The 26694-nt window shown below is 37.6% G+C and overlaps 1 protein-coding gene across 3 annotated transcripts in view; it reads left to right on the top strand.

The window, feature by feature from the left end:
* Nucleotides 1–26694, top strand: part of FGD4 (FYVE, RhoGEF and PH domain containing 4) — a 102250-nt gene that overhangs the window by 1111 nt on the left and 74445 nt on the right. Inside the window, exon 1 of one of the 3 annotated variants that reach the window (XM_087934985.1) lies at nucleotides 20395–20610. The exons of 1 other annotated variant lie outside the window; for it this stretch is intronic. In XM_087934985.1, the coding sequence (XP_087791111.1) occupies nucleotides 20595–20610 (16 nt within the window). In that variant the 5' untranslated portion in view covers nucleotides 20395–20594. Of the gene's footprint in view, nucleotides 1–20394; nucleotides 20611–26694 lie in introns of those variants that run through there. One more of the 3 variants, XM_087934987.1, reaches the window with a different exon arrangement.

Here is a 26694-nt window from a genome sequence, read left to right as displayed (position 1 = left end):
ACCTCACAACTGTAGCAATGACTCAAACAACGGTGACAGGGGGACTCCTGTGCAACTGAGTGGGCCATACAGCTGCAAAATCTCAATTTTATTCTTCTAAATCTGATCTCCCAAATAAAGCCTTACATCTGGGGGAGAGTGCTTCTTAGAAACAGGGCTTTCTGGCAAACAATTGTTACCTCTCCTTTCCTCTTCTTGGGGTCATGACTGAATCCTACCAGCCAGCCTGGTCTTGGTAACAGAAGCCAGGGCTGTTCTCTTGTCCAGGCCAAAACTAGATGAAGATGTATTTATTTGTGTTGAGTTTGATCAAGAGGAATAGCTGCAGATTTCTAACAATCTCGTCCCCCTCTAATGGTATGCACCTGCCTCCTGCCGTATTTTTTTCTATCCTCATCCTCTCTTCCTTCTGTGCTCCAGCTACCTTTGTGCTCTCCTTCCTCAAGCTTCTTGTGGGACCCCAAACAGGTAGAGACATCTTCATCTATGCCACAACATATGCCACTCGCTTACCCACTAAACCACTTGGACAACAAGTTCTTATTCCTTTTAATGCAATGATTTACTTACAATAAATCAGCAGTTTAAATAAAATAACCTCTTATATGTCAGTGAATAATTATTGTACTTGTTTCAAAGATGGTTTCACAGTGGAGAAGAATGTGAAGAAGTCGAATAGCACAATACTAGGGGGCCACTGTGGCTCACGTGGTAAGTCGCTGGGCTGGTCAGCGGCTCGATTCCCATGAGCAAATAAACCCTGAAGGGACAAGAAAGACGCCCACCCACAATTGCCTACCGGCATTCAGGCATCCCATGGGTAAAAATAACACCACCCAAAAAATTCTTTTCACAGAGGCAGCCAGCCACCCTCGGTGATCCCTGGCTAACATGTGCCATATACTTTTTTTAAAAAGCACAATATTCCCTTCTTTTTCCTAAGTGCATGTGAATTGATTTAAAATCATACTGTTAAAAATTGTTTTTGAAATTGGGTAAAGCAGAAAAAAAAATCTACATGAAACAAAATCATACTAGATTCTCTCTTTCAAGTTTTCTTTTGATTAGCAGCAACTTTTCCTATCCACTAACATTGTAGATTATTGCTGGATAAAGAAATGGGTTAGGCCTGAAGGACAAGATCTGAAAAATTACCTGTGTTTTCTCCTTCACCCCTTAGTCTACTCTCTATATCAGCAGGTGAAAGAATCGATGCTTTTTGATGTCTTTCTGCCTAATTCCTCTTGGACATCCCCCAGATTCATTGGTACTGCAATGTTAAGGCTCCCAGTTTAAAAGAGTATGCTTTCTAAGATTTTGTGGATGTTGTGGGCTCGATATATTTGAAGGATACCAGGTTTGGAAGGGAAGTGCTGTAGGGAAGTGTGTTGCTCCCAGGGGCACTGACGCTAAAGCTTAAGAGCTTTGATCGGTGACCTTTCTTGATCCACATTCCTGGGTGGCTTTAAGTTGTCATGAGAAACAGTCTGTGCTTGTTTTGGCTAGCTATGACAGTTCCCTTTCTTGATAGGTTTAAAGCTATTTCTTTAAATCCACTCTGGAATGAGAAATGTGTATATAATTATGCAGCCCCTTTTTAAATTGTTTGATGGGAGACCCAAGATAAATCTGGTATCTAATGGTGGCAGTTTCCATGTATGAATGTCTGTTACATATGGGATTGAGGGCTTGAAATTCACGTGCACATTTAATTCAACTTCCTAGCTCTCAAATGATCTTTTGAGCTCTATTTAAAGAAAACAGAGCATTTATTTCAGCCATCTACATTTCCAATTCTAGTCTCTGCATGGTGTTCTTTGCTTCCAAGGATTCTAGTTTCAAGAATTGGTGTAGTAGATAATTTCAGTCTTTAACATTGTTATGTAAGACTATTTGATACAACCTCTGTATAACTTAGTAAAGGCAATAAGTTATGCGATGTACATACTGCCTGAATTTAAAACGGTAGGTACTATATAATGACCTTTATAACTGAAAGGTATTTTTAAAGAATTAAACATCTGTGAGTCATATCATAAAATTAATAGAGGCAAACTAAAAAATGTCCCAGAAGTTCCCTATGCTTTTTCTTCTGTTAGTCCTTCCTAAATAGTTTTTTTTTTTTTGCTAGATACCTTTTATTATTTACTGTATTAATTACAGATTATCAAATCTCCCTTCTACACAACCCAGTTAAACAGCCAGATTAAAGGATCACGAGACCTGTGTACATTTCACTTTTGTTGAATTTAAGTTCAATTGATGGCAGATTACATTTCACCTTGAAACAGAAGTACTTGTCTTGGCTTGCTCCAGGTAAGGTAAAAGTAAGGTCTCTTTTCAAAATCCTGCATCTAGAATTGTGCATGGTCAAGCCACATTTTCTACAGCTGAAGCTTCAGGAATATGAACATCCAGTTCTCAAATACAGCAATAATTCTATAACTTCAAATAATTTTGGTAGAATTTTCAGTTGGGTGCCAAATTTCTTAGCCTTTGTGGCCAAACATAATATGATGGTGTTTAGTTTTAAGATTGAAAAAAGAGAATTAAATAGTGCTGACATCTGATCTTTATTTCAATTGCAGTAATCTCTATTTCATCCTGTGATTGATAGATGCTGTAGATTTTACTATCTTAGTGTTTCTTCCAAAACAAAAAATATATGCAGAACTGGTAATCTTTCCAATGTTTTGGTGAAGACAGAAATCTTTTATACTGTATATCATAAGGTGTTAACATTGTTAAAATCCAAAGCCTCTTCTTTGGGCTCCAGTTCTGTAGATGCTTTTATTTTAACTAGATGTGGTGATCCAATCATTGCAGTTTTTATTTAGGCTTTATGTTGAGTTAGATTTGAGTCGTTATCTGTAACGTGACTCGATGTACAATGAAACACAGATAGTTCTTGTTTAGTGACTACTTGGAATGGCAACCTTTCACAGTTATGAAGGTCAGGAAAAAATTACTTTGCAACCAATTGTACTGGTGACCTTCAGAGGCTTATAAAGCTGAGGAAGAATGAAGTAAGACAGAAAGCATACTTGAAGTTCACCTAGTGACCATTTTGCTTAACAGTTGAATTTCCAGTTGTAACTGGTCACTAAATGAGAACTATCTGTAATAACAGTTTATACAGTACTTGAATGCTCTGATGTCTTAATAGGAGATAAAACTGTGTTACGGATTTCTCTTAACCAGGTTATCAGTGTTGTAACTTTGTATGCCTATGACATTTTAGCAGGGGTGTGATTCAACCAGTATAACAACCGGTTCGGTGAGCGTGTTCTCTGCATGTGCCAAACGCATGCTCCACCTGCATGCTCCGCATTTAAAAAAGCTAATACTTACCTTTAACTGCAGCTGAAGAAAACAGCTGAGGTGTGGCAAACTGCTCCGCCACGTGAATCAGCTGTGCTCTAACAAAAAGACATGAAGCAGAGGAAAGAGTAGGGGTGGGCGGGCCCACATGCTCATTGGAGCGATCTGGTTTGGAGCCAGCTGATCGTTGGAACAAGGGGTTCGCCTGAACCGGGAGAATCCCATCCCTGCATTTTAGGCATAACTTTGATCCACCCTTGCAATTCATATTATTGCGTCTGCCTGGAAGCTACCTTGGAAACACATACCTATGAAGAACAGATAGTGTGGGGAGAGCAGCCCTTGAGTATACAGTTAAAACTATGTTTTAAAATATCATCTAAGTAAGCAGAAAGATACTAAACTGCAGATGAACTTGTCTTGACATCTCCACAACAGAGCAGACAATTAGTTTTCAATAAAGGTAGTCCTCAACTTACAACAGTTCATTTAGCAACTGTTGGAAGTTATTACAGTGCTGACAAGGTGACTTATGTCCGTTTTGTGCACAACCATTGCAGTATCCCCATGGTCCCACATGATCAAAATCCAGATGCTTGGCATCTGACTCATTTATGATGATTGCAGATCCCGAGGTCACCTTCTGCAACCTTTTCACTTAACAATTGTGTTACAAACTTGACCACTGTGGTGATTTATTTAAAAACTGTGGCAAGAAAGGTCATAAAATGGAAGAAAACTCCCTCAACTCCTATAATAAATACTTATATATAGTTTGTACTATCCTACTTTGTCCTAGAAGCCTTATGGACCTTGAAAGTTTTTGTATTAAGATTTGTCTAATGCAGTCAGAAAACCAAAACTATGTGTGTTGGTCCAAATGTGTCAGTCTGAATACTTAGTTTAGTTTAAGATGGTGGTAAAACTTTTTTTGAAAGAATAGATATATTTGTCAGAAAAGAGATGTTTATTTTGTTAAAGCATCATCAGCTGTGAGCATAATATAAATAAAAGTATTGGAAAATATAATTGCATGCCTTTGGATTTGTAAGAATTCCTGTTATGCAACATTGTTTTTGAACCTTAGCAGGCACCGACTTGTTGGTAAGTTTGCTTTCCCCTCTATAATAATCTTGAGTGTTTTGATTTTACAAATATTGTCCTTTTTTTTGCTTCTATTGTATGGGAAAAAAAAGATCTAGGAAGGTCCCTCTTGGTTATATTTTTCTCTTTATCAAAACTTTATCACACTCTCTTTAGATTGTTTTGTCTCTGCTTAAACTCCATTGTGTTGTGATAGGCTATGACACTTTACAGCAGTATTTCTTTAAAATGTCCTTTTCAGAACCCTTTTCAACTTTTAAAAGTTATAGAGGACCCTAAAAGAGCTTCTGTTTGTAAGGGTTATAGCTATCAATGTTGACCTTATTACAAATTAAAACTGATGCATTCGTAGAACATTGAATTATGTATAAATAATAATAGTACCTTGTTAGATGTTAACATAAATAAAAAATAAAATGAAAATGAAAAGGCCCTATATTTTTAGGAAATAAAAAATGGAAAGGGTGGCATTGTTTTAAAATTTTGCAAACACCTTTGATACCTAGCAAATAATTTGATTTTTTCAGGCCTCTGTAAGGGTGGTTGGGAGTTTTGAGTGGATCTTGGGGGACTTCAGTGGCCCTAGGAAACACCGCTTTTCAGAGCAGTGCCAACTATCCTGAGTCCTCATTTTACCAACCGCAGAAGGATGGTGTCATGTTCCATATGAATAAAATCCAGTAACACAGGTCGATGTTGTAATGTTTACTGGTAAAAAAACATGGACCTGGCACGAAGTGACCAATCATCAAGGAATCAAAGTTAGTGCTACCGTGGTTACTGCACCATCCCTATATCATGCTCCAACCTTCCCCCTGCATGTGCCATCCCATCCCCTCTCACAGACCGCTCACTGCCAATCCGGCCACTGCAGTCTGGCCATGCCCCAGCCACCCAATCCAGTCTGGCGAGCCCAGCTCTCTGTGATCCGACAATCAGCTGTTCTTCTGATCCAACAATCAGCTGTTCTTTACTCACAATAGATATCTGTGAATGCGTATGGAATGGCCATTGGAGTGTGTCCCAGCTGGCAGCTCCTCACTGCTTGGAAGGTGGTCCGGCTTGGCTGTGGATACTAGTAAACAAAGATATTTTAAGTTTTAACTGAAGCAAACATTTAAAAACATGCCATCAAAAGAGTACATAATAAGAAAGGTAATAGCCAAATCTTTTACAAGCTTCCAGGAGCTCTTTAATTATGACAACAGAGATGCCCAAAGGGCGGGCCATTTCCAAGGTGCTAGATTCCAGTGCTAGATTCTGTGCAGAAACTCTCCACAAATTACAACAATCTCAAGGTTTCTTTTTTTTTTTGTAAATTTTATTTGAGTTTTCACAAAGAGAAAAAAAATACAAACAAAACATCTTTTTTGAAAGTAGTGTAATCCCGAGTTACATTTCTTCCCGTGTTACAAATTCAGGTTCATGCTCATTTTTATCTTCTATTCCATATCTTATTACTATTTTACATTTTCTGCATAGCTTCTCCCCTCTTTTAATTTTCTCAATTTTATTTTAATTATCTCATCTCATCTCAATTCAAATCATTGTATTTATATTTTTTATCTGTCCTGTTTCAATTATCTATTATCTTTTCTCATTAAACAAAATTTCTCCTGTAATTACTGATTGGAGTATGACACCTTTATATCTTTTCCCTAAAGTTGTAACATTCAATATAATACATAACTTTCATTCGGATTCTGCTTGGTACATTCTTAAAATACACACTGTATTTTTTAAAAAAGAAAAAAATTATAAATGTATAATATAATTAAAGCAACATTCTATTCCAATTCAATTCTATCATTAATATTAATATTCATTAGAGTCTTAACATCTTTAACATTACTTTTCAATTAAATATCATATTTCTATGGGAACAATTATAAGCTTTCCATAGGTAATTCCCCTGCCTTCACTTATATTTTATAAAACATTAATTAAAATGTTCCCGTTCCTTCCTAATTCAATTTTCTCATTTATTTTATTTCACTTATTTTATTCACAAACATTTCACTAAATTACACTAATTATTTTATCCCTCATTTTAATCATACATTGTTTCCAATTTTCTAAAGTTATTTCTATTACTAATATAACAATACAATCTTATGTACCTTTACAGAATCCCTTTTTCAGTTAGATTTTCACCCATTATCTCTAAATAGGTCCTGTTTCTCCATATCTTGCTCCAGTCCTTTGTAACTTCGTTTCCTTTCCTTCTTCCCTCTCTTCTTCTCTCTCCCCTTTTTACCCACTTGTCTCTCTACCTCTATTTCTCTCTTCTGTATTCCCCTTTTCTGTTGCTTTCCAATATTATACTTATTTTCTGAATTATTTTTCTTTTCTTTGGTTGTTTTTTTAAGTCTTAAATTCTCCATTCTCTTTCCCCCCCTTTCCTTTTTCTTCCCCACATAAAATTGCTTGTTCATTAAAGATGGCTTCTTCTTTGTCCCAGTCTTCTTGTTTTGCAGTCTTTTCTTGTTGTTTCTCATAGTTCCAAATTTCCATTTCTAAAAATTGAAAAACGAAGCCAAAAGAACCCTTCCCTTCTTGTGCATCTTCTTTGTACTTTTTAAGTTCCATTTTCAATTCATTCAGAAGTGGTGCCATTGTATAAATTTTTAAACAACCACTCGATTGATTTTAGTCATTCAAATATAATAACCAAGAATCCAAAGATCACCAAATAATCCAAATACACGCAAGCTGATTCTTTTTTGCTCTTTTTTTTCACTTTCTCTTCCTGGGGTTACTATTTAGTTGCAAAGTTTCAGTTAAAATGTATCTTTTAGAAGTCTTGTTGAAGTTTTACTGTAGATTCTTTTTAATCCCAGGCAGTCTCCTCCCTCTTCCAGATCCTGCCCTTATTCTCAAGGTTTCTAGCAAAGCCTGGCACCATGCATGACTTTATGGCTCTGCTATGGTTGTGAAGACCTGATCTTGACTGGGCGGCACATGATTCTGGGATGGGAATTGGGAGTCTGAAATGTTTATAGGTTTGCAGCTTTGTAAACACCAGCCCTTCTCCTTTATTCAGTGAAAGAAAAATGGAAAACAAGCAGTTTAGCTCCAGATGGGCTCTAAGCTTCTAGATTTAATACTAAACTCCTTAAAGTAACAATAGTCTTTCACATTGACAAAGTTAAAGACAGAGTTAGCCCTGCAATACTGCATTCTAACCACTGTGCCACCAGGACTCATTCAAAGGCCCAATCAAAATATGCCCTATAAAAATACAGTACCTATATTTTTTATTTTTATTAGGCTTTTGAATGAGCCATGGTGGTGCAGGGGTTAAAATGCAGTATTGCAGGCTAACTCTGCCCACAGCCTGGAGTTCGATCCTGACCAGCTCAAAGCTGACTCAGCTTTCCATCCTTCTGAGATTGGTAAAATGAGGACCCAGATTGTTGGGGGCAATATGTAAATCACCCAGAGTGTGCTGTAAGCCTCTGTGGGGTGGTATAGAAGTATATATGCTGTTGCTATTGCTTTATGGAAGTAAAGATGACACTGAAGCTGGAATTTGAATTTGTAAGTGGAAGCTTCTATTTAATTGTCTACTGCACAGATGTCAAACTCGATCACGTCTGGTAATGTATTGCAATGTTTTTTGTCTTTGCAGAGCTGAGGTGGGCATGGCCTGCATGTGATACATCCGGCCTGCAGGTTTGACAGGCCTGGTCTATTGGGTTAGGAACCCTGGCTGACATGTAAATATACAACCTGACTCCCAGAGCCCACACAGTGCCCACCCCAACTGAAGCTTTTCTGGTTACAGTTCATTGTATTCCATAGACTAACATGAAAGCATGAATATATAACTCTACATACTATCTTTAAGGTGCCCTAAAAATATTTTGTGCTTGCTACACAAACGGATAGAAAATGTTCCTTGAAATTTTTAAAACAGGCTGTCTGCACAACCCCCCTTTCTTTTTTATTGGAAAGAAGTACAAGAAGAAACAAGCAGGATGTTAAGATAAATGTTTACGGTACTTTTTACTATATTTGAACAGTGTAGGAAGATGTTTTTTTTCTTCTTCTTTTTTTAAAAAAACTTGCATTATACCATTTCACCCAATAGAGGTCACTGGAGGAAATGCTTAGGAAGTTCCTTATTGCCAATTTTACTTTTTCCCTTGTGCAATTGCTCCAACAACAACAATAATAACAATAACAACAACAATACCTCATACTTTTCTTTCTTCTTAGTACCTACTTGCATTTGACAATAGAAGTCTAGTGATTAGGGAAGCCAATATAAAATTATTCTGCCCGATTGAGTTAAGTTCGAAAAATGAACCCATTATAACAGAAGATTGTTGTTTTGGCTCCAAACTGTGGACATATGTTTTACAACTTAATTATTTCTTCTTCCAGTCCTTGCAGGTTTTGTTGATTATATTCCTGCTTGATTACAGATTTGGTAGTTTTTGATTCGTGCTCCAAAGGATGGAATGCAGAAGTTTACTATAAACACAATTTTGTAGCTGAATTCACCCACTATAAGTTTACATGAGATTTCTGGAGGAGCTCTGACATGCACTGTGACATCATTCCCACAGATGGATAATATTTACACTGATAATATGCTCCTCTGTGATTAGCATTGATTTTGTATATGAGATGTAAAAATGGGACCCTGGAAGAAGCATATTAATTTTAGAAAAAAGTACAATTTAGAAAGAAGTAGAACATATGTTGCTTTGCCTAAGATTTCTAAGTACATTTCTGATTTTTTTTTTTTTTTGCATGAATATCGCAGCACATATGAATACAGATAAAGATCGTTACATATGAAGGGAATATTCTTGTCTTTGTTTTCCCTCCTTTTCCAAGATGGGGAAGAATTGCACAATTTAGCTTGTATTTATGTGAGTAGGAGCTCCTTGCATCATATCCTGCTTTAAGGATGTGGCAGAGATGGTTGGTGTCTCTTTGACTTCACTAAACTAAGAAGACGAGCAGTTCGATATAAGAAATATTCTGCTTTGCCACATACCGCAGTCTGTTTTCTGCTGAAGTGACCAAGCTATTGATCTTCAGCTGGCTACATCATTTTAATTACCAGAATTCCCAACGCCTTCCCAATTTTTTAATGTTTATTGCCATGTTTTCCCCAAAATAAGACCCAATCTTTTTTGCCACAAAAAAAGCATCAGGTCTTATTTTCGGGGGATGTCATCCACTGACTCACCTCACTTGCAAGCATTGCCCCCAGCCTCCTTTTCACTGTCAAAGGCCTTCAGGAACTTTTTCTTCTGCAGCCAGCAAGGCTTTACTGAAAGCCTCTGCAGCCGATGGCAGAGCTCTGGTCAATCTGGAGCTCTGTTATCGACTGCAGAGGCCTTCAGAAAAGCCCTGCCAGTCTTGCTGGCTGCAGAAGGAATAGACCAGCAAGGCAGGTATTGGGGTATGCAAGGCCTGGCTGTAATTGTCCAAAAGTAAGTAGTAGGGCAGCTCTACCCCCTATCTCCACCCTAGCTTAATTTTTACCCATGCACCCTGGAATGGGTGGGGTCTTAATTAGGGCTTATTGTGGGGTGTGTGTAGGGTTTATATTGGGTGCATGTGTAAAAATCAAGCTAGGACTTACTTTCGGGGTAGGTCGTATTTTCAGGGAAAATAGCATTAAATTTATGTAGATTGCCGTTTCACACATGCAGCTTTGGATGATGCTTTGCATTGAAGTCCACACATCTTAAAGTTGCTCAGATTAAGAAACAATGCATTAAATACTGCCCCAGCAAGGTACCAGACATTGAGATGTTTTCTGATGAACTTGGAGTACTTGAATGACCACTCCTGGTATTCCAATGGAGGCAGTTTTATATTACAAGCGTTTGAGATGAGGCATATCTCGGGAGTCCTCAACTTACAACTGTAATTACAGTCTTAAATGATGCCAGTTGTTAGATGAGTAACCATGTGACTATGCCTGATTTTATAACTTTTTTTGTGGTGGTAGTTTTTATGTGTGTGTATGTGTTAATAGTTTTTTTATTCATTTATAATATAGCATACAAAGAAAATACAAAAGTAAATAGTAGGGAAAATAGGGAAGAGAAAAGGGAAACGGAAAGTGAGAGAAAGAAAAGGGAAAAAAGAAAAAACGGCATTGACTTCTGACTCCCTTTGGTGCAGTAGAATAAGGCATTAACATCAAATCTCAACTTTATACCTTTATATAATCTTATAAAGTAGCCATTTCTGCAACAACAAATCTATCTATTAGATAGATAGGTTTAGAGCCACTGTGATGAAGTGGGTAGAATGCAGTACTGCAGGCTACTTCTGCTGGCTGCCTGCAATTTGACAGTTCAAATCTCACCAGGCTCAAGGTTGACTCAGCCTTCCATCCTTCCAAGATGGGTAAAATGAGGACCGAAATTGTTGGGGGCAATATGCTGACTCTGTAAACTGCTTAGGGAGGACTATAAAGCAATGTGAAGCAGTATATAAATCTAAATGCTATTGCTATTGCGATCTAATCAGTAAAACCCAAAATCAAAGTTGTATTTTTTTCCACCTCAAGCACAAAAGTCCAAAAACTGTTTCCAAGTAGAAATAAAAGTATTTGCATTTTTTTTTCCTTGATCAAAACAATTTAGCCATCTTTGCTAACTCCATCAGTTTTTGCAGCCATTCACCCATTGTGGGGATCGAGGTGAACTTCCATTTTTGTGCATAAAATAGTTGTCAGCTTTGGAAGCCACATTAGTACCAGAAACTTCCATGCTGCCACATTCTTGAGCATGGGAAGTTGGGACGGGGGATTTCATGGAACGTATGTAGTTAGATATAATAGCATTCTTCTTTAAAATCAAGGTCATGTTATTCCTGCACCTGGCTGAGGAGTAGTAGGGAGGATGTCTCAAGTTGGAACAGATAGTGATTGGGGCATATGATGGAATGATGGGTACAGGGGGTGGATTTGTAATTTTTTACTTATTGGAGGAAAACCCAGAACTTTCGAATTCGGATTTTCCCAGACATGCCAGTATAACTAATAAAAGGAAACTTTGAGAAAATGCCTGTCTCAGAGTTTTTGATTGGAGTTGGGTTTTTCTGGAACCCCGACAGTAGTCTTGCTGCTGTCAACGTATATAGCATCAAAATTCTGAATTTTTTTCCAGGTCTTTTCCCATTAAACTCAATGGTAATGGTAGTAGTTAAGTGAACATAGCAATCATTAGGTGAATCTATTGTCCTCACAGGGCATTTTACTCAGAAACCAGAAGTAAATTCCAGTTTCCAGAAAAAATAACACAGTAAATTGCAGTCACTTGACCACAGGTTGCTAGAAACATCCATAAATGTGGGCCAGTTACCAAGTGCCCCAAATGGTAATCATGTGGCTGTGTGGGAGACAGGTTGGTGACCATCAGAACTTTGACTCTGGGTCATAATTAGTTCTGGGGGGTTCCATTGTAACTTTGAAAGGTCATAAGTTGGATTGGTCTGAGTAGAAGTGTGGGAACTTCAGTCTAATACACACTGTGGACATCAGGCTGCATTCATATCACAGGGCAGATGGCACAACAGCGTATAACATCTGGACAGCTCATGGTTTTGACTGAAAGGGAGTCTGGGAACATTACTTCATTCTCTGAGTCCAACAACTCCCATGCTCAGATTTTCCCATTGCTAACATCACTGTTAATTTCTCTCAAACCTTTAAAGCCACAAAGGAAGTGAAATACTGCTAGCCCTTCAATATATAACTTCTCTCTGTCTGTATACTGGGGTTGAATATATAAGCAGGAAGTTCACCCAACTAAGGAAACAAATTGAGGTTAACATAACAACATGAACTCACATATTTCTAAGCCAATGTTCTTATGTTGGCTTCATTGGTGAGTTTTACTTTGAATAGATAATATGTGTGGTACCACATTTGCTTTTTACTTAGATTGTGAAGTATGGTTCTGACAATTCTAAAAAGAGAGAGAGAATTATCCAGGTGATTATGTTGGTGACTGTCCGCGAGTTTCTTCCAGATTTGGATGTTCCAGCTATTTCAAGATATAAAACTTATATTTAGTCCACTTCAAAAAAAAACTTTCCTTGGAAGTAAATTACATAACAGGATACATAACAGTGAAACTTTTGCCTGCAAGCAAGAACTGATGGGACCATAAAATAGAGAAAATAATAGGAACTAATTTACTCTGGAACTTAAGAATTCAAACTAATAGGCATCTGCCACATACTAGTGCAGACTTAACAATTGTCAATATAAAAGACAAAAAAAAGTATGGATAGTAGATATGGCAGTACCTGGAGAAGAGAAAGAACCATAGAAGATAACAAAATAAGCAGATAGAAACAAAACAACTGTGGCAAAAGCAAGTTAGTATCAATAGTAATAGTAAGTTAGTATCAATAGTAATAGGCACCTTGAGTTCAATCCCAGTGCATCTGGAGCACCACTTGAACATCAACATTTACAAAGTCACCATTAGTAAATTATAAAGGGCAGTTTTATTCAGAACAACTTACATCATATGATGATACCTTTAACATTATCAACCTCTTCTCCCTATTCCAGATTGTTGGAAAGGAGCTGATGGATGGACAAAAATTCCAAATTCAGTCATCACACAATCTGACAGACTATGCAATGAGCTATAATAATAATCTACCAGTAAGGTACTAACTTGACCTGGTTGTGGGGCTTATGTGCTCTGAGGATGATGCTGGAAGGTACCTTGGTGGTCTTCTAGTCCAACCCCCTGCTTAGGCAGGAAATCCTATACCGTTTATCCAAGATTGGTTATCCAATCTCTTCTTAAAAAGTTCCAGTGTTGGAGCATTAACTTCTGGAGGCTAGTTGTTTCACTGATTAATTGTTCTAACTTGTCAGGAAATTTCTCCTGAATTTAAACATAGGGAGGGAGCTATGGAGTTAGGCTAGGGGTTTTCAAACTTTTTCAGGCTTTAAAAGCTATTATTCAAGGTAAACAGATCTACTGAAACCACTCAAGCAAAGCTCCGAAGATAGATCTTGGTGGTTTGAACTATTTTCTTGCCTTTAAACCTTCACAGACAGTCTTTAAATTCTTGTAAGACCTTAGGCAGTGTTTCTTAACCTCAGCAACTTTTAAAATGTTGGACTTTAATTCCCAGAGTTCTCCAGCTGTGGAATTCTGGGAGTCATAGTCCACTCTGCTTAAAGTTGGTGGAACTGAGAATTCTGCCCTAGGCTACTGCAGAAAAGTACAGTTTCTCTACTAATGAGATCACTTTCGTTTTTGTCTCTGTCTATATTTTGCAATAGCAATAGCACTGAAACTTACTGTATATACCACCCCATAGTGCTTAATATCACTCTCTGCTCTGGATGGTTGCAATATCAGCATATTGCCTCCAACAACCTGGCTCCTCATTTTACTGACCTCAGAAGGATAGAAGACTGAGTCAACTTGTCAGGATTGAACTCTTGGCTGTGAGCAGAGTTTGCCTGCAATACTGCATTCCAACCACTGTGCCACCAGGGCTTAGGCCTTTCTTAGCCTTTATGCTAAACTGCTGAGTTCTTAGCCTTTAATGCTAAACTGGGTGGTGAATAGAATGTTTCCACACCGATTTGCCCTTTGATGCCCTTTTTTTTGACTGCGTGCATGCGCAGTTGGTCGTGCGTCCAGACACGACCAAATCAGGTTGCAATCAGAGTCCGGGAATGGGGCTCCACTGTAAACATAATTTACTCAATAAGCTATAACTGACTAAATTCACACATTGGGTTAAGCTAGGAACTACATCTTTAGTTAATTGGACCCCAAATTATAAAGAGATGATAGTTCTGCGGCCATGTCTCCAAGTTTTTCTCTTCATTTTCTCTATGGGCTCCAGTATTTGTTTTAAGGGACTTATTTGATTTGCTGTCAGTTGCTATGGATACTGCTTATAATGATTTGGCCTGGGTTGTAATAAGCCACATGTACATCTTTATCTGGTTTATCTGTTCATACATGCTACAACAAGATGTAATGTTTACATGTAGTTGGGACTCACTGTAGGTAGTTACTGTTCCTATTTGGCACTACAAAAAAACCAGTCATTGTCTGAATTTTATAAATACTCCAAATCTGTAGCCAAATGGATGGGAAAAAAGTGACTTATGATCATTTTTCACACACATGAACATTACAGCGTGGTCATGTGAACAAAATTTGGACGCTTGGCAACAGGCATGTATTTATAATAGTTGCACAGTCCTGGCATCATGTGATCATCAAAGTCAATGGGGGAAGCTACATTCACTTAATGACCACATGATTCACTTAAGAACTGCATTGACCTGCTTAACAACTGTGGCAAAAAAGGTCATAAAATGGGGCAATGTGGTTACAAGTTGAGGACTACCTGAAGTAGTTTCATTACTATGTAATAGCTAAGCAGTATGCAGACATAGAATAAAACACCAAATTCTAGTTTACAGGTTTCTTATTATAAATTATAAATGATGTTCTACACATCAAGGTGACAAGTAATTTTTTTATATTTTTACAGTATATAAACAAAAGGGTACATAGTGCCTTTTTAAAGTTTTAAGTTCAAAAATATTTCAGATGCAATATAAATAAGACTAAGAAACTTCTACATGCTGAGAAATATATTTATTAAGAAATGTATTTATTGCCACCACCAAAAAAGCCTTTTCCTACTCTTTTTCCCTTTAAGTATATTGAATTTAATCATCAAGGAGGAATTACCATCTACCAGGCTTAATTTTCAAAACATTTACTTTCTTTTTACTTCTTTACTTAGATTATATCATTTGCTTTTACAAAAAAATACCTTAACCTTCTTTTTTCTTAATGTGATTCCATTCTAGATTAGACAGTTACTAATTGGCCCAATTATTGTAAGAGTTATTACAGCCATTGACAAAGAGCAAATTATAAATCAAATAAATATCCTCTTTTAAGTGAATTCATTTTACTGAAATCTTGTAAAATAACATTATTATTCAATTAAGTAACAAACATATCCATTATTCTGGAATATTAATCTGTTTTTTCTTCCATTATTCAGATATGGCTTATGTTTTTAGAATAAGTACAGTTAGTGCAGTGTTTATGAGCTTCGTTGTGCTTCTAGACCCTTCTCTATAGGGTCCTACCTCAATTCTGAAAAAATATTTTAATATATTAAACATTAAATAGACTAGTTTCTAGTATCAGCTTATTGCAGGAACACTTTTGGATCCTGCACAGTTCCAAAGGGAAGTTAGAGAGCATCTTAAGGATTGAGTTTCTGCTAATGGGGAACTTTTATCATTTGCCATGTCCACTATTTCTCCAAAATGGCTAATAAAATGATTTTTAAAAAGATTTTTAAAGGTAGAACTTGACTTGTTGCATCTATTACAAAATTAAAATGCAGGCATGTCAATCTAATAACTCAAATGTCATTACTGAGAACAAACATTAACACAATGTTAAATGTTTTATACATTGTCAACAGTCAGAGGCACACAACTATCATTACTCCCTTCGGGGAGTAAACAGCCTTATGCACATTATGCAGAGGAATAATAAGCAGTGAGCAAAATAATTAGAGGCATGAGAAATATAGCTAAAACTAATTTAAAACTAAAACAACGCAACTCACTATGCTTCTTTCTATACTTCTATTTTTGTTTCAACTGTGTGGATATACTGTTTTGAAGTTAGCCATGTTTTTTAAAAATTGCCATTTGTTTTGTTTTGCAAATCTCATCAATTCTATCTAGCCACGACATTCTCAGTCTTCCCTTGGTTCATTTATTTTTCCTTCATAGATTTGTTTTGTGATTTGATCCTCAATTATTCTATCTATAACATTTCAATGTATATCTCTTGTAACTTCTGCCATATATTTTGTATTCAAGGCACACTTTTCCAGCACCCATTCATGCCTAAGTCTATCTTTTCTTGATTTACCACAATTATCTCTGAAATTTCCCAGGCCCACTGCATTCAACTTCTATATTTTTCCTGGCATACTCAGTTCTTACATTCATAAAAGAATATAGGCAGAAGCCCGGTCTTATCCACAGTCATTTTTGCTTCTTTTATAAAAGACTTCATATTATTCTTTTCTTCTCTAGCAATATTTGCACATCTTTAAATGCTTTCACGCATTTGTATGCCTATACTATAGTAAGTGTTCTATCTGACTTTACAAATCTATCTATTTGCTATAGCTTTTAAAAAAACCATAACTTGCAATTGCTCACTCTACTTTCCATCCAAACTTAAGTAATTGGGGTCTTTCATAGAGTAGTTTTCAGATCCATACTTCTTGTTGCATCATATAATTTGTCTAATGTTTATTGTAGATTTAACAGCGTATCATACTCTAGCCTCATCTCAAATATAGAACCTCATCTATGTTCTCAAGGAAAATACTGCCAGTGTTTCCCAACCGTTCCTTGTATGACTATCTTAAATACATTTAAACTTCAAAGAGATGTTTATACATCTTTGCCTTGCCTCATTGATGCTGAATCAGTGGCTAAAGTATTGCAGAGAGTAATTAGGACTGCAGAAAAAAACAATTACTACTGACCTGCTTTCAGTCAAGGACCTGTATACTGCACGGGTCAAAAAGAGGGCGGTGAAAATATTTACAGACCCCTCACATCCCGGACATAAACCTTCCCTCAAAACAACCAGAACAACCAGACACAAGAACAGTCCCCCCCCCCCCCCGAAAACATCACTCTGCTAAACAAATAATTCCCTCAACCCTGTTCAGCTATTACAAAGTCTGCACTACTATTACTGTTAATCTTCTCATCACTCCTTATTACCCATCCTTTCCCACATGTGATTGTATGACTGTAACTTTGTCTCTTGTAGCCTTACAATTTATATTGACTGTTTTCCTTGTATGATTGTTTGCTTATTGTATACTGTGACTATCATTAAGTGTCATACCTTATGATTCTCTACTCCTGACAAATGTATCTTTTCTTTTATAAATTCCTTGTGTCCAATTCCTTGTGTCCAATCACACTTGGCCAATAAAGTATTCTATTCTATTCATTCTCATGTACTATATATGCCTTATTTCTACCATATACAGGTAGTCCTCGACTTAAAACATTTCATTTAGTGACCATTCAAAGTTGCAGCAGCACTAAAAAGTTACTTATGACCCTTTTTCATACTTATGACCATTGCAGCATCCCTATGGTCGCAGTGTCCTGTGTTCATATGGTGACCTTTTGTGACCTTCTGACAACCAAAGTCAATGGGGAAGCCAGATTCATTTAACTACCATGTTACTATCGTAACAACTGGAGAAATTCACTTAACAAATGTGGCAAGAAAAGTCGTAAAATGGAGCAATACTCACTTAACAAATTTCTTACTTAGCAATATAAATTCTGGGCTTAATTGTGGTCGTAAGTTGAGGACTACCTGAACTGCTCTTAACAACCATTCACTACAGATTCCTGCAAAACATTCCATGATTCACTTTGTCATTTGGTTTTTCTAAGTCAACGTATGTTTTTCAGAAAAGCAATATCTGGTCTGCACACTTTGTATCCAAGGTTCATTAATATTTTGCAGTTGTCATCTGTTCTGTCCTTTTTGGTCAGGGTTCTCCCAGCCACATTTCTGTTGTTTGAACAGGACAGAACACCCTTATTGTTCTGTTATGCAGGGAGATCATAATACTTCCAATGAACAGCACAAATGTGATCTTATAGCTCCCTTAACAAGCCACATGGTCACTATGTCAGCAAATGTCACAGATACTTCAATATCTCTCAACTTATGTGAGAAATATTGCAGCCTTCCTGATTCCCATGGTTTTATGAGTTTCTTTTCATCTTTCATCTGAGCCATGGTGGTGCAGTGGTTAGAGTGCAGTACTGCAGGCTGCTTCTGCTGACTGCTGGCTGCCTGCAGTTTGGCAGTTCAAATCTCACTAGGTTCAAGGCTGACTCAGCCTTCAATCCTTCCAAGGTGGGTAAAATGTGAGGACCCAAATTATTGTGGGCAATATACTGACTCTGTAAACTGCTTGGAGAGGCCTGTAAAAGCACTGTGAAGCGGTATATAAGTCTAAGTGCTATTGCTATCATTTTTTCTTAGTCACTAATTGATAGCCTTCATTTTATTTCCACTTTCACCAGTGTTCCCCTGTAAATCTGAAAGGTGTTCCTTTCCTCACCACTTCATTTAATTGCTATAATTTCCTCACTTTCATTTTTAATTCCATTCACTCTGCTGGAGAAGTTTCATCCTAATGTCTTGCTTCTAGATCGTATCTTTATGTTCATCCAAATCACTCTCTGTTTTTCTTCTCTTTCAATCTTAACTTTTCCTTGCTCTCTCTGGCTTCATTTTAACTTTTTTTTTTGTTCATTAATTCTTTTCTGCAGATTGATTTCTTTTTCTTATGTAGAATCCATCGAAGCCTTGTTGGTAGATGTATTTACTTACTCTACTTGAAACAGTAGATGGCATATCTCAGTGATGACAAACCTTTCTGTTGTGGCTATGGGAAAACGCGTGTGTGCCAGCACCCACAATGCAATGCGCCCCACCCCCTGCCCATAAGTACGCAACTCCCCCCACCGCTCCCTTACCTACACTGCGCGTGCCTCCCAGCTGATTTTCAGCCCATTTGAGGCCGTTTTCAGCCTCCCAGAGGCTCGGGGGAAGCCTCTGCAGCCTTTGGAGGCCGAAAAATGCGTCCATTTTTCAGCCTCCAAATACCGGAAGTGACGAAACCAGAAATACTGGAAGTGACAAAACGGGCCTATTTTTCGGCCTCTAAAGGCTGTGAGCTTCTGGGAGGCTGAAAAAGGCCTCAAAAGGGCCGAAAACCAGCTGGGAGGCATGCCCATGTGCAATGCAGATAAGTTTGGCTAGGGCTTGCATGCCCGTCCAAATGGCTCTGCATGCTACCTGTGGCACATGTGCATATCTTTTCTCACGGGCATATCTTTTATGTAGAATGGAATAGAATTGTTTGTTAGCGAAGTGTGATTGGACATACAAGGAATTTGTACCCGGTGTATAAGCTCACATTGTACATATAAACAGCAAGTAATAGATCATAGATCATAAATCATAGTTACAATCATTAATCATAAGTTACAAACAGCAACTGATAAATCATGAGAAATCAATAAGAGAAGATAGGAAAGACGACAAGATGAGAAACTGAGACAGTGCTATGGGAATTAAGTGTTCAGCATAGTGATGGCATGGGGGATAAAACTATCTTTGTGTCTAATTGTTCTTGCATGCAATGCTCTATAGTGGTATCCTGGGGGGAGAAGTTGAAACAGTTTATGTCCAGAATGTGAGGGGTCTGTAGATATTTTCTCAGCCCCCTTTCTGATCTGTATAGAATACACATCCTCAATGGAAGGCAGGCTGGTTGCAATTGTTTTTTCTGCAGTTCTAACTATCTGTTGAAGTCTGTGTCTCTTCTGTTTGGTTGCTGTGCCAAACCAGATAGTTACTGAGGTACAAATGACAGGCTTAATACATTGTATTGAGGACCCCTACATTCATGTAAGCCTTGTATATTTTTCCTGTTGGAGTAATAGTTTCTTTTCCAGCAGTATAATTGCCCACCCCCACCCATGTTTAAAAATTGAATCTGATCACATGAACTTATGACCACAACAACTTATGACAATAATTCTGGGCTCAATACAGGCTTTTTAGACATAATTTGAATATATAAGAGGTACATATTTAGGACTCACCTAAATGATGGAATTAAATGTTATGATTAAGGAAATACAGGTGCAATCTAGACATAATATAGGCAGAATTTAAATAGATGGGGTCCTTGATTTTCAGCAAAAAGTGAAATGTATGTTTGAATCATACATTCTAAAATCAGACTTAAAAATATTTGTCTGAAGTGTGCCTTAGAATCACCATAACACTTATTCTTTCTGAATAAATGTCTAGCATTCTCCTTTTTCTAAAACAGCTGGTACTTCTAAAATTCTTGCCTGTTTCCTGACGCAAATCACACATGGTAACAATGATGAAAGTCAGCACTTCCTTTTTGGAAACTGCAGCAAACGTTTCTCATGCAAAGAAAAAAGGCTACTTTGAACTATGTGAAGAAAAGGATTAACAGCTTAGAAATGCAGTGGATACCTTTCTAGATGTGCATCAAGTTGAAATATGTTCAGGTATACTTGTAAGTAAATCTAACCCGTTACTAATCTGGATAATTGTCTTTGTTTTGAGTGATTGTTCTTATGGTTGTTATTTTGAAATTGGATAGTTAAGGACATGGTAGCACTGTGCAAAAGACAGTCAACAAAAGGCACAACATATCCTGGGAACAATGCACAGTTTTATAAATGCAGTTATTTGCATTTCTGGAGGAATAATTTCATGCAGATTTATAATTAAAAGTTTTTACAAGCTGCATCTCTAGTTTGCCATGTCATTTTTGTGTTGAAATATGCAGAATAGCAGAATTTAAGATTTCTAAGGTTCACATTGGAACATTATTGGAAAGTTTGCTGTTGTTATTTTAGCTATTTATAACTATAATTAACCCCTAAAGGATAAAAAGAGAAGTCTGGGATAAAAACTGAGGTTCTGTGCGTGTGTGTGGGGGTGGGGGGACTGGTGATACGAGTTACATTTCTTGCTCTTGGGTTGATATGCTGCAGAATCCATATATTCAGTACATATTAGTGGCCAAAAAGATTGATGATTTAAAATTTCTGTTTTCTTAGGTAAAATTGGGATTTTTCTTGGGGGGGGGGGATGAATTGTTTTTATTCACTGCATTGCTTTATAAATTATCTTACATTACAGCTATTCAGATGATCTGCTAAATTTCATAAAAATGTAATAGCAATAATGAACTTGATCATTGGATCACAATTCAATTCACACAACACTTTTCTGAAAGGGGAGCTATCGCAGTTAATATAAAAGCATTTGATAAATGTAGCAGTTAATAAAGCCAAAAATGCTGTTTTTCTTTTGTAAAAATTTAAAAGGTGAACTCCTCCTGATTTGTTGATGTCTCCACATACTTATTTAAACTTTTACATACTTGACAAAAACTACAGGCTTATAATTACAACATTTCGGAAACAGTTTTGAAATGTCCAGGTCGTGTTTAGCAATAATTACTCTTCTTGTAAGAGTTTCTGTACCAGAAGCCTCTACTAATTCCTCATAAGAAATCATACTTAATTGTAACATGATAGCTACTTATCACAAGAAATCTGAATTGGGCACTTCTCATCATTCTTAAATCCCCTGGGTAAAGATCATTTCAGATCTAAATGATGCTCTAATTCTGTTATAACAATATTTTTCACTGTTGGGTGCTTCCAGATGGATAGACTCTCTAATGTTCTTAACTAAAAGCCATTGCATGTTTAATTGAAAATGACAGAAGTATTGGGAAAAAGCAATGTATATTCACCTCAATCCTTCCAGAAAAGTCCTTGAAGCAAGGAGGATGATTGCCCCATGAGAACCTTGCCTAGAAGCAGATTTAGAATGTTTTATTAAACTTTGGACAATTTATTTATTTGGGCTCTATGGTACCATGCAAAGAGATTTAAATGCATCATAATAACAAGACTAAACCAAAAAGAAAACCTCTACAAGCATCAAAGACAGAAACTTCAATCATATCATATTCCTGTGAGCTCACAAATTGTCCTGGCCCAGTGCCTGCTTGGAGATCCACATTTTAAAGACCTTCCTGAAAGTAGCAGGGCCAGAATCTTAGAGAACTTGGGAGAACGCTGCTCTTGAATATAGTTACAACATAGAGAAGACTCATCTTTTAAGTCCTATAAGATGACGTGATTTAGTTGATGACCCTGAGCATGCTGATCCTGACTGAGCTTATACTGTCCATATGCAGACTCAGTAAGAACATTAAAAAAATAATCCTTTTAGATCACGTAAATGTCTCATCTATTCAAGCGCTCTATGTATCCTAGTGACTGAACAGCTATATTCAGAAACTTCCCAACAGGGACAAGAGAACAATGGCCCACTTCCATTGTTGCTGTGTCAAAACAGGCATTCACAGTGCCGTTTGAAGGTTATCTCCACATCTAATGGCAACCAATTCCATACATTAATGATGAAACTGTTTGATCTCATCTAAACTATTAGTCCCTCTCTGTGTCCTTTTAATGTGTCCCTTTGCTTTTCTTTCAAACACCCCTTAGAGATAGTCCTAATATGCCATCAATAACCAGGCTTGAAGGTAGCCTTGAGCATGTCGGCCTTCCAAGACAATAGCTTAGATAAGAAGAAAGGGTTGCTGGGTGACATACTTCCATCAAAAGTGTGCAGTCTGAGTGCATTGATTATACACAGAGACACATATTGCTTTAGGCATGTATTAGTCCTTTCAAAATGCTGCCTTTCACTGTGAATCGGGTAGCTCACTCCTGCAGATCAGTCACAGCGGCATAAATATCCCAGCTTTACATCTACATCAATTTTTTGGCAAACAAAACCTTACTGGTGAGGAATAAAGCCTTGTAGTTGTGCTTGTGAATATTTGTTTAATTTGGGTTCACAATGTGCAGAAAATACTAATGAAATACAACAAATCCTCGATTTACAATGATTCACTTAGTGACCATTCGAAGTTGCAGCAGCACTGAGATTTTCACATTTACAATGTTGTCACGTCCCCATGGTCACTTGGTCAAAATTCAGCCACTAACATGTATTTATGATAGTTGCCCTGTCCAGGGGTCATATGTTCACCCTTTGTAACCTTCCCAGCTGGCTTATTAGAAGCGGAGTCTATTAGGAAAGCCAGGTTTGCTTAATGACCACATGATCCTAACATCTGCAATGATTCACTTAACATTGAATCATTGTTGAGGCAAAAGGCGTAAAATGGGGCAAAACTTGCTTGCCTTGCTTAGCAGTAGACATTTTGTGGTCAAAAGCCAAAGACTACTTGTATAATTTTATCCCAATGGTGGGATGGCAGTCAGGTCAACATATAAAGGCAGTTGACTGGGTAGATCAGTGTGCTTAAGTCTGAAATTAGCTAGCACTTTTGTTTAAATTCATGATTTAGAAAGGTGTTCATTATTTATTAATATTTTGCTATGTCGTTCCCCCTCCCAATGTTTCTGCAAGAGAAATTTCTACTGAGAGTCGTTAACTATAGTGTACAACGCGGCAGATGTTAATTGGTTAATATTTAGCATGTAGATGTTTTGTGCATCCCCCCTTTCACCAGTATGGCGTTCTGGTGGGTGGCTTTGATGCAGTTTCAGTTTTGCTGTAATCGGTAAGCCTGCTGGGTTCCTTTTCCCTTCCCTTCCCTTTTTTGTACTGTGAGGAACAACTTCCTCTTTAGACTGAATTGACCTGGCATTTACTATTAAACTCCAAAGCAGAACTTGTTTTGTGTTGGTAATATGATCCAAATCTAAGAAAAGGGACTTTAAAACCAAGAAGAAACCATTGTCTTACTGATTGGAACTGATTCCATATGCCAGGAGCATCGAACTTCACTGTTTGCTCTCTCTCACTCCTCCTGCCCCAGAAGTCCAAACAATTTATTGCATGGGCAAACTAGGTAAAATACAGAGTAATGGGCACCAATATGTAACAAGGTGCAACAATATGCACCAACCACAATAACAATGCAGCTTTGTTATTGACTGAACTGAAATGTGGTTGGCCACAGAGGGAGGTATTTCTCCCTCAGAAATGTGATCATCTGAATTGTGGCTTGGAACCAGCCAAGGGAGATGAATAACTATTGGTACTGGGAGGCTCCTTTGACAGAGACACTGCAGTGCAGATAACCAGATATGAGACAAACTTTCCAACAAGAAAAGGCACTAAGCACCAGATACCTGGAAGCAGGGGACTACTGTGCTGGTAGGCAGGATTTAAGGTGCAGCTTATGAAGGGACATTTCAGAGATAATCCAACAAATAGTGTGAGGGTACAGGCAGGAGTTGTGTACACTGAACAGCACAACCCAAGTACTGTACCTGACATTGTGTGCAGGAACATCTATACAATGTATGGACTAGATTATCCTAAGTCCAGGGGGGAAGGTTGTGGAGAACAACAGGGCTTAATCCTGTGGGACTTTAGACTGATAGGGAGACATTGGCCAGTCAGCCAGATATTGTAGTAGTAGACAAGGAGCAGAAGACAGTGGTGGTGGTATAGTGGTGCTAAGTGAAGCAGCAGGAGGAGTATGAGAAGTTGGAGAAATCTTAAGTACTAAGGGCTGAAGGAGAAACTAGAGAGTTTATGGAATGTAAAGGCCAAAATGGTAGTTGGAGCACTCAGGTTGTGACTCTTAAACTGGGAGAGGGGCTCCAACAGATCCCAGAAACAATATCAGAGTTCTCTCTCCAGAAGACTGCAGTGCTAGGAACAGCTAAGATAATGCATGGGACCCTCAAATTTCCAGGTTTCTGAGATGGAGGAAGACACATAGGGGTGAGAAGAGATTTCTAAACATAGACACACATAGGCACACTCACACACTTACAAACAAACAAAAAACCACACACAACTAGACCGCATTGTTCCATAAATATTTAAGGCTGACTAAAATGTAAAGTGATTGATGTAGAATCTCTTCAATGCATAATAGTTTGATGGCTTATGTATTAAGGTCAGGATATGAGTTTATGTGAAATCCATAAATCAGTTTATCTGGCGAACTGAACAACCCCAAAGAGTGAAAAGGAAAGCATTACAAACGTACTGTAGCTGCTATTTATCACTATATAAATAAATAATAAAGGTATCAAAAATGCTGAATTGAGAAACTTGGTAGCAGCTTTTATACAAATGAAAATTCTGGATAATTCCAAACACAGACTGTCAACAACACATGTGGAAGAAAACCTAACATTTAAACTCAGCATGCATGACCTCTAAATAAACATCTTAGACTGTCTGTATAAACCACAGTTGGTTGACTGAGCTGCTGAATACTGGGCATGACAGAGAACCCTTGACAGATAGAATGATATTGTTTTAGTCTTGTGTACAACACCCAGAGTGATTTGCTTGTGAGGTGGGCAGCTCTACTGATAGGCAGGCAGGTGGAGATGATAGACCAAGGGTCTTCAAACTTGGCAAGTTGAAGACTTTTGGACTTCAGAATTCCTGAGCTAACATGACTGGAGGAGGAATTCTGGGGGCTGAAGTCCACAAGTCTTAAAGCTGCCAAGTTTGAAGACCCCTGTGATAGACAGACAATGTAGATGACTGACAGACAGAAAGACAGACAGACAGACAGATAGATGCTGTACAAGATGTAGAATAGATGATAGATGAGATGATAGATGGATGATAAATAAATAGACAAGACAGACTGACTGACTAAAGAATGCTGCTTATGAAATATGAAGTGAACATTGTTTACTATGTACCAAACTGAATTTTGATGATTTATGCCCAGTCAGATATATATTGTATGCAACTTTGTTCAGGCAAGAAATGTCTTGTTCTTCAGAAGGATGTCCCTGATGGGGGCCAATGGGGGCTTTGATCTTGTTCTGCCAGCTGCTTCCTGTCATCTGCCCATGCATGTCCAGCCAGGCTTTGGAATTTGTCTTCAGACCTGCAGGACTGAAGTAACAAAATTATACTTCATCAAATCTCCATATTGTTAGCTGCTGTAAAACAAGCAGTGCGATTCATGGTAATTTCCCCTCCATCTCATGTTATGAAAAATGAGCATTTATTTCTCTGAGGCCATCAGCATGTGCGTGAAGAACAGTGCAGTACATATGAAACTGTTCTATTTTTAGAGCAACATTTCTAATTAAAGCTGAGGACAACTGTGTGTAGCTGCTAAATCTTGCTTGAATATAATCTATAGATACCGTATTTATTCCAGAGTTCAGACTGTAACATAATTCTAGTAGGGAGCCATTGACGTATTTTTACTAAGTCTCGTTTAATTAATTTATATCTATAAGGGGTGTAAACAAAATCATTATTGAAAGTAAGTATGGCGTGGGTGTCATGAAAATAAAAGCAGATCACTTTTTAAATCTGTAGCAAACATAACCTCAAAGGGAACTGAATATTATTTTAAAGTGCTGCTGTCTAACTATGAGAAGAATAGCAATAGCAATAGCACTTGGACTTATATACTGCTTCACAGTACTTTACAACCCTCTCTAAGCAGTTTACAGAGTCAGCACATTGCCCCCAACAATCTGGGTCCTCATTTTACTGACCTCGGAACGATGGAAGCTGGTTTTCTGTAGTAACCTTCACATTT

The sequence above is a fragment of the Pseudonaja textilis genome, chromosome 5 (assembly GCF_049901715.1).
Source record: "Pseudonaja textilis isolate UNSWEBS1 chromosome 5, rPseTex1.2, whole genome shotgun sequence".
NCBI classification, from domain to species: Eukaryota; Metazoa; Chordata; class Lepidosauria; order Squamata; family Elapidae; genus Pseudonaja; species Pseudonaja textilis.
This window is presented reverse-complemented; position numbering and strand designations above follow the sequence as displayed.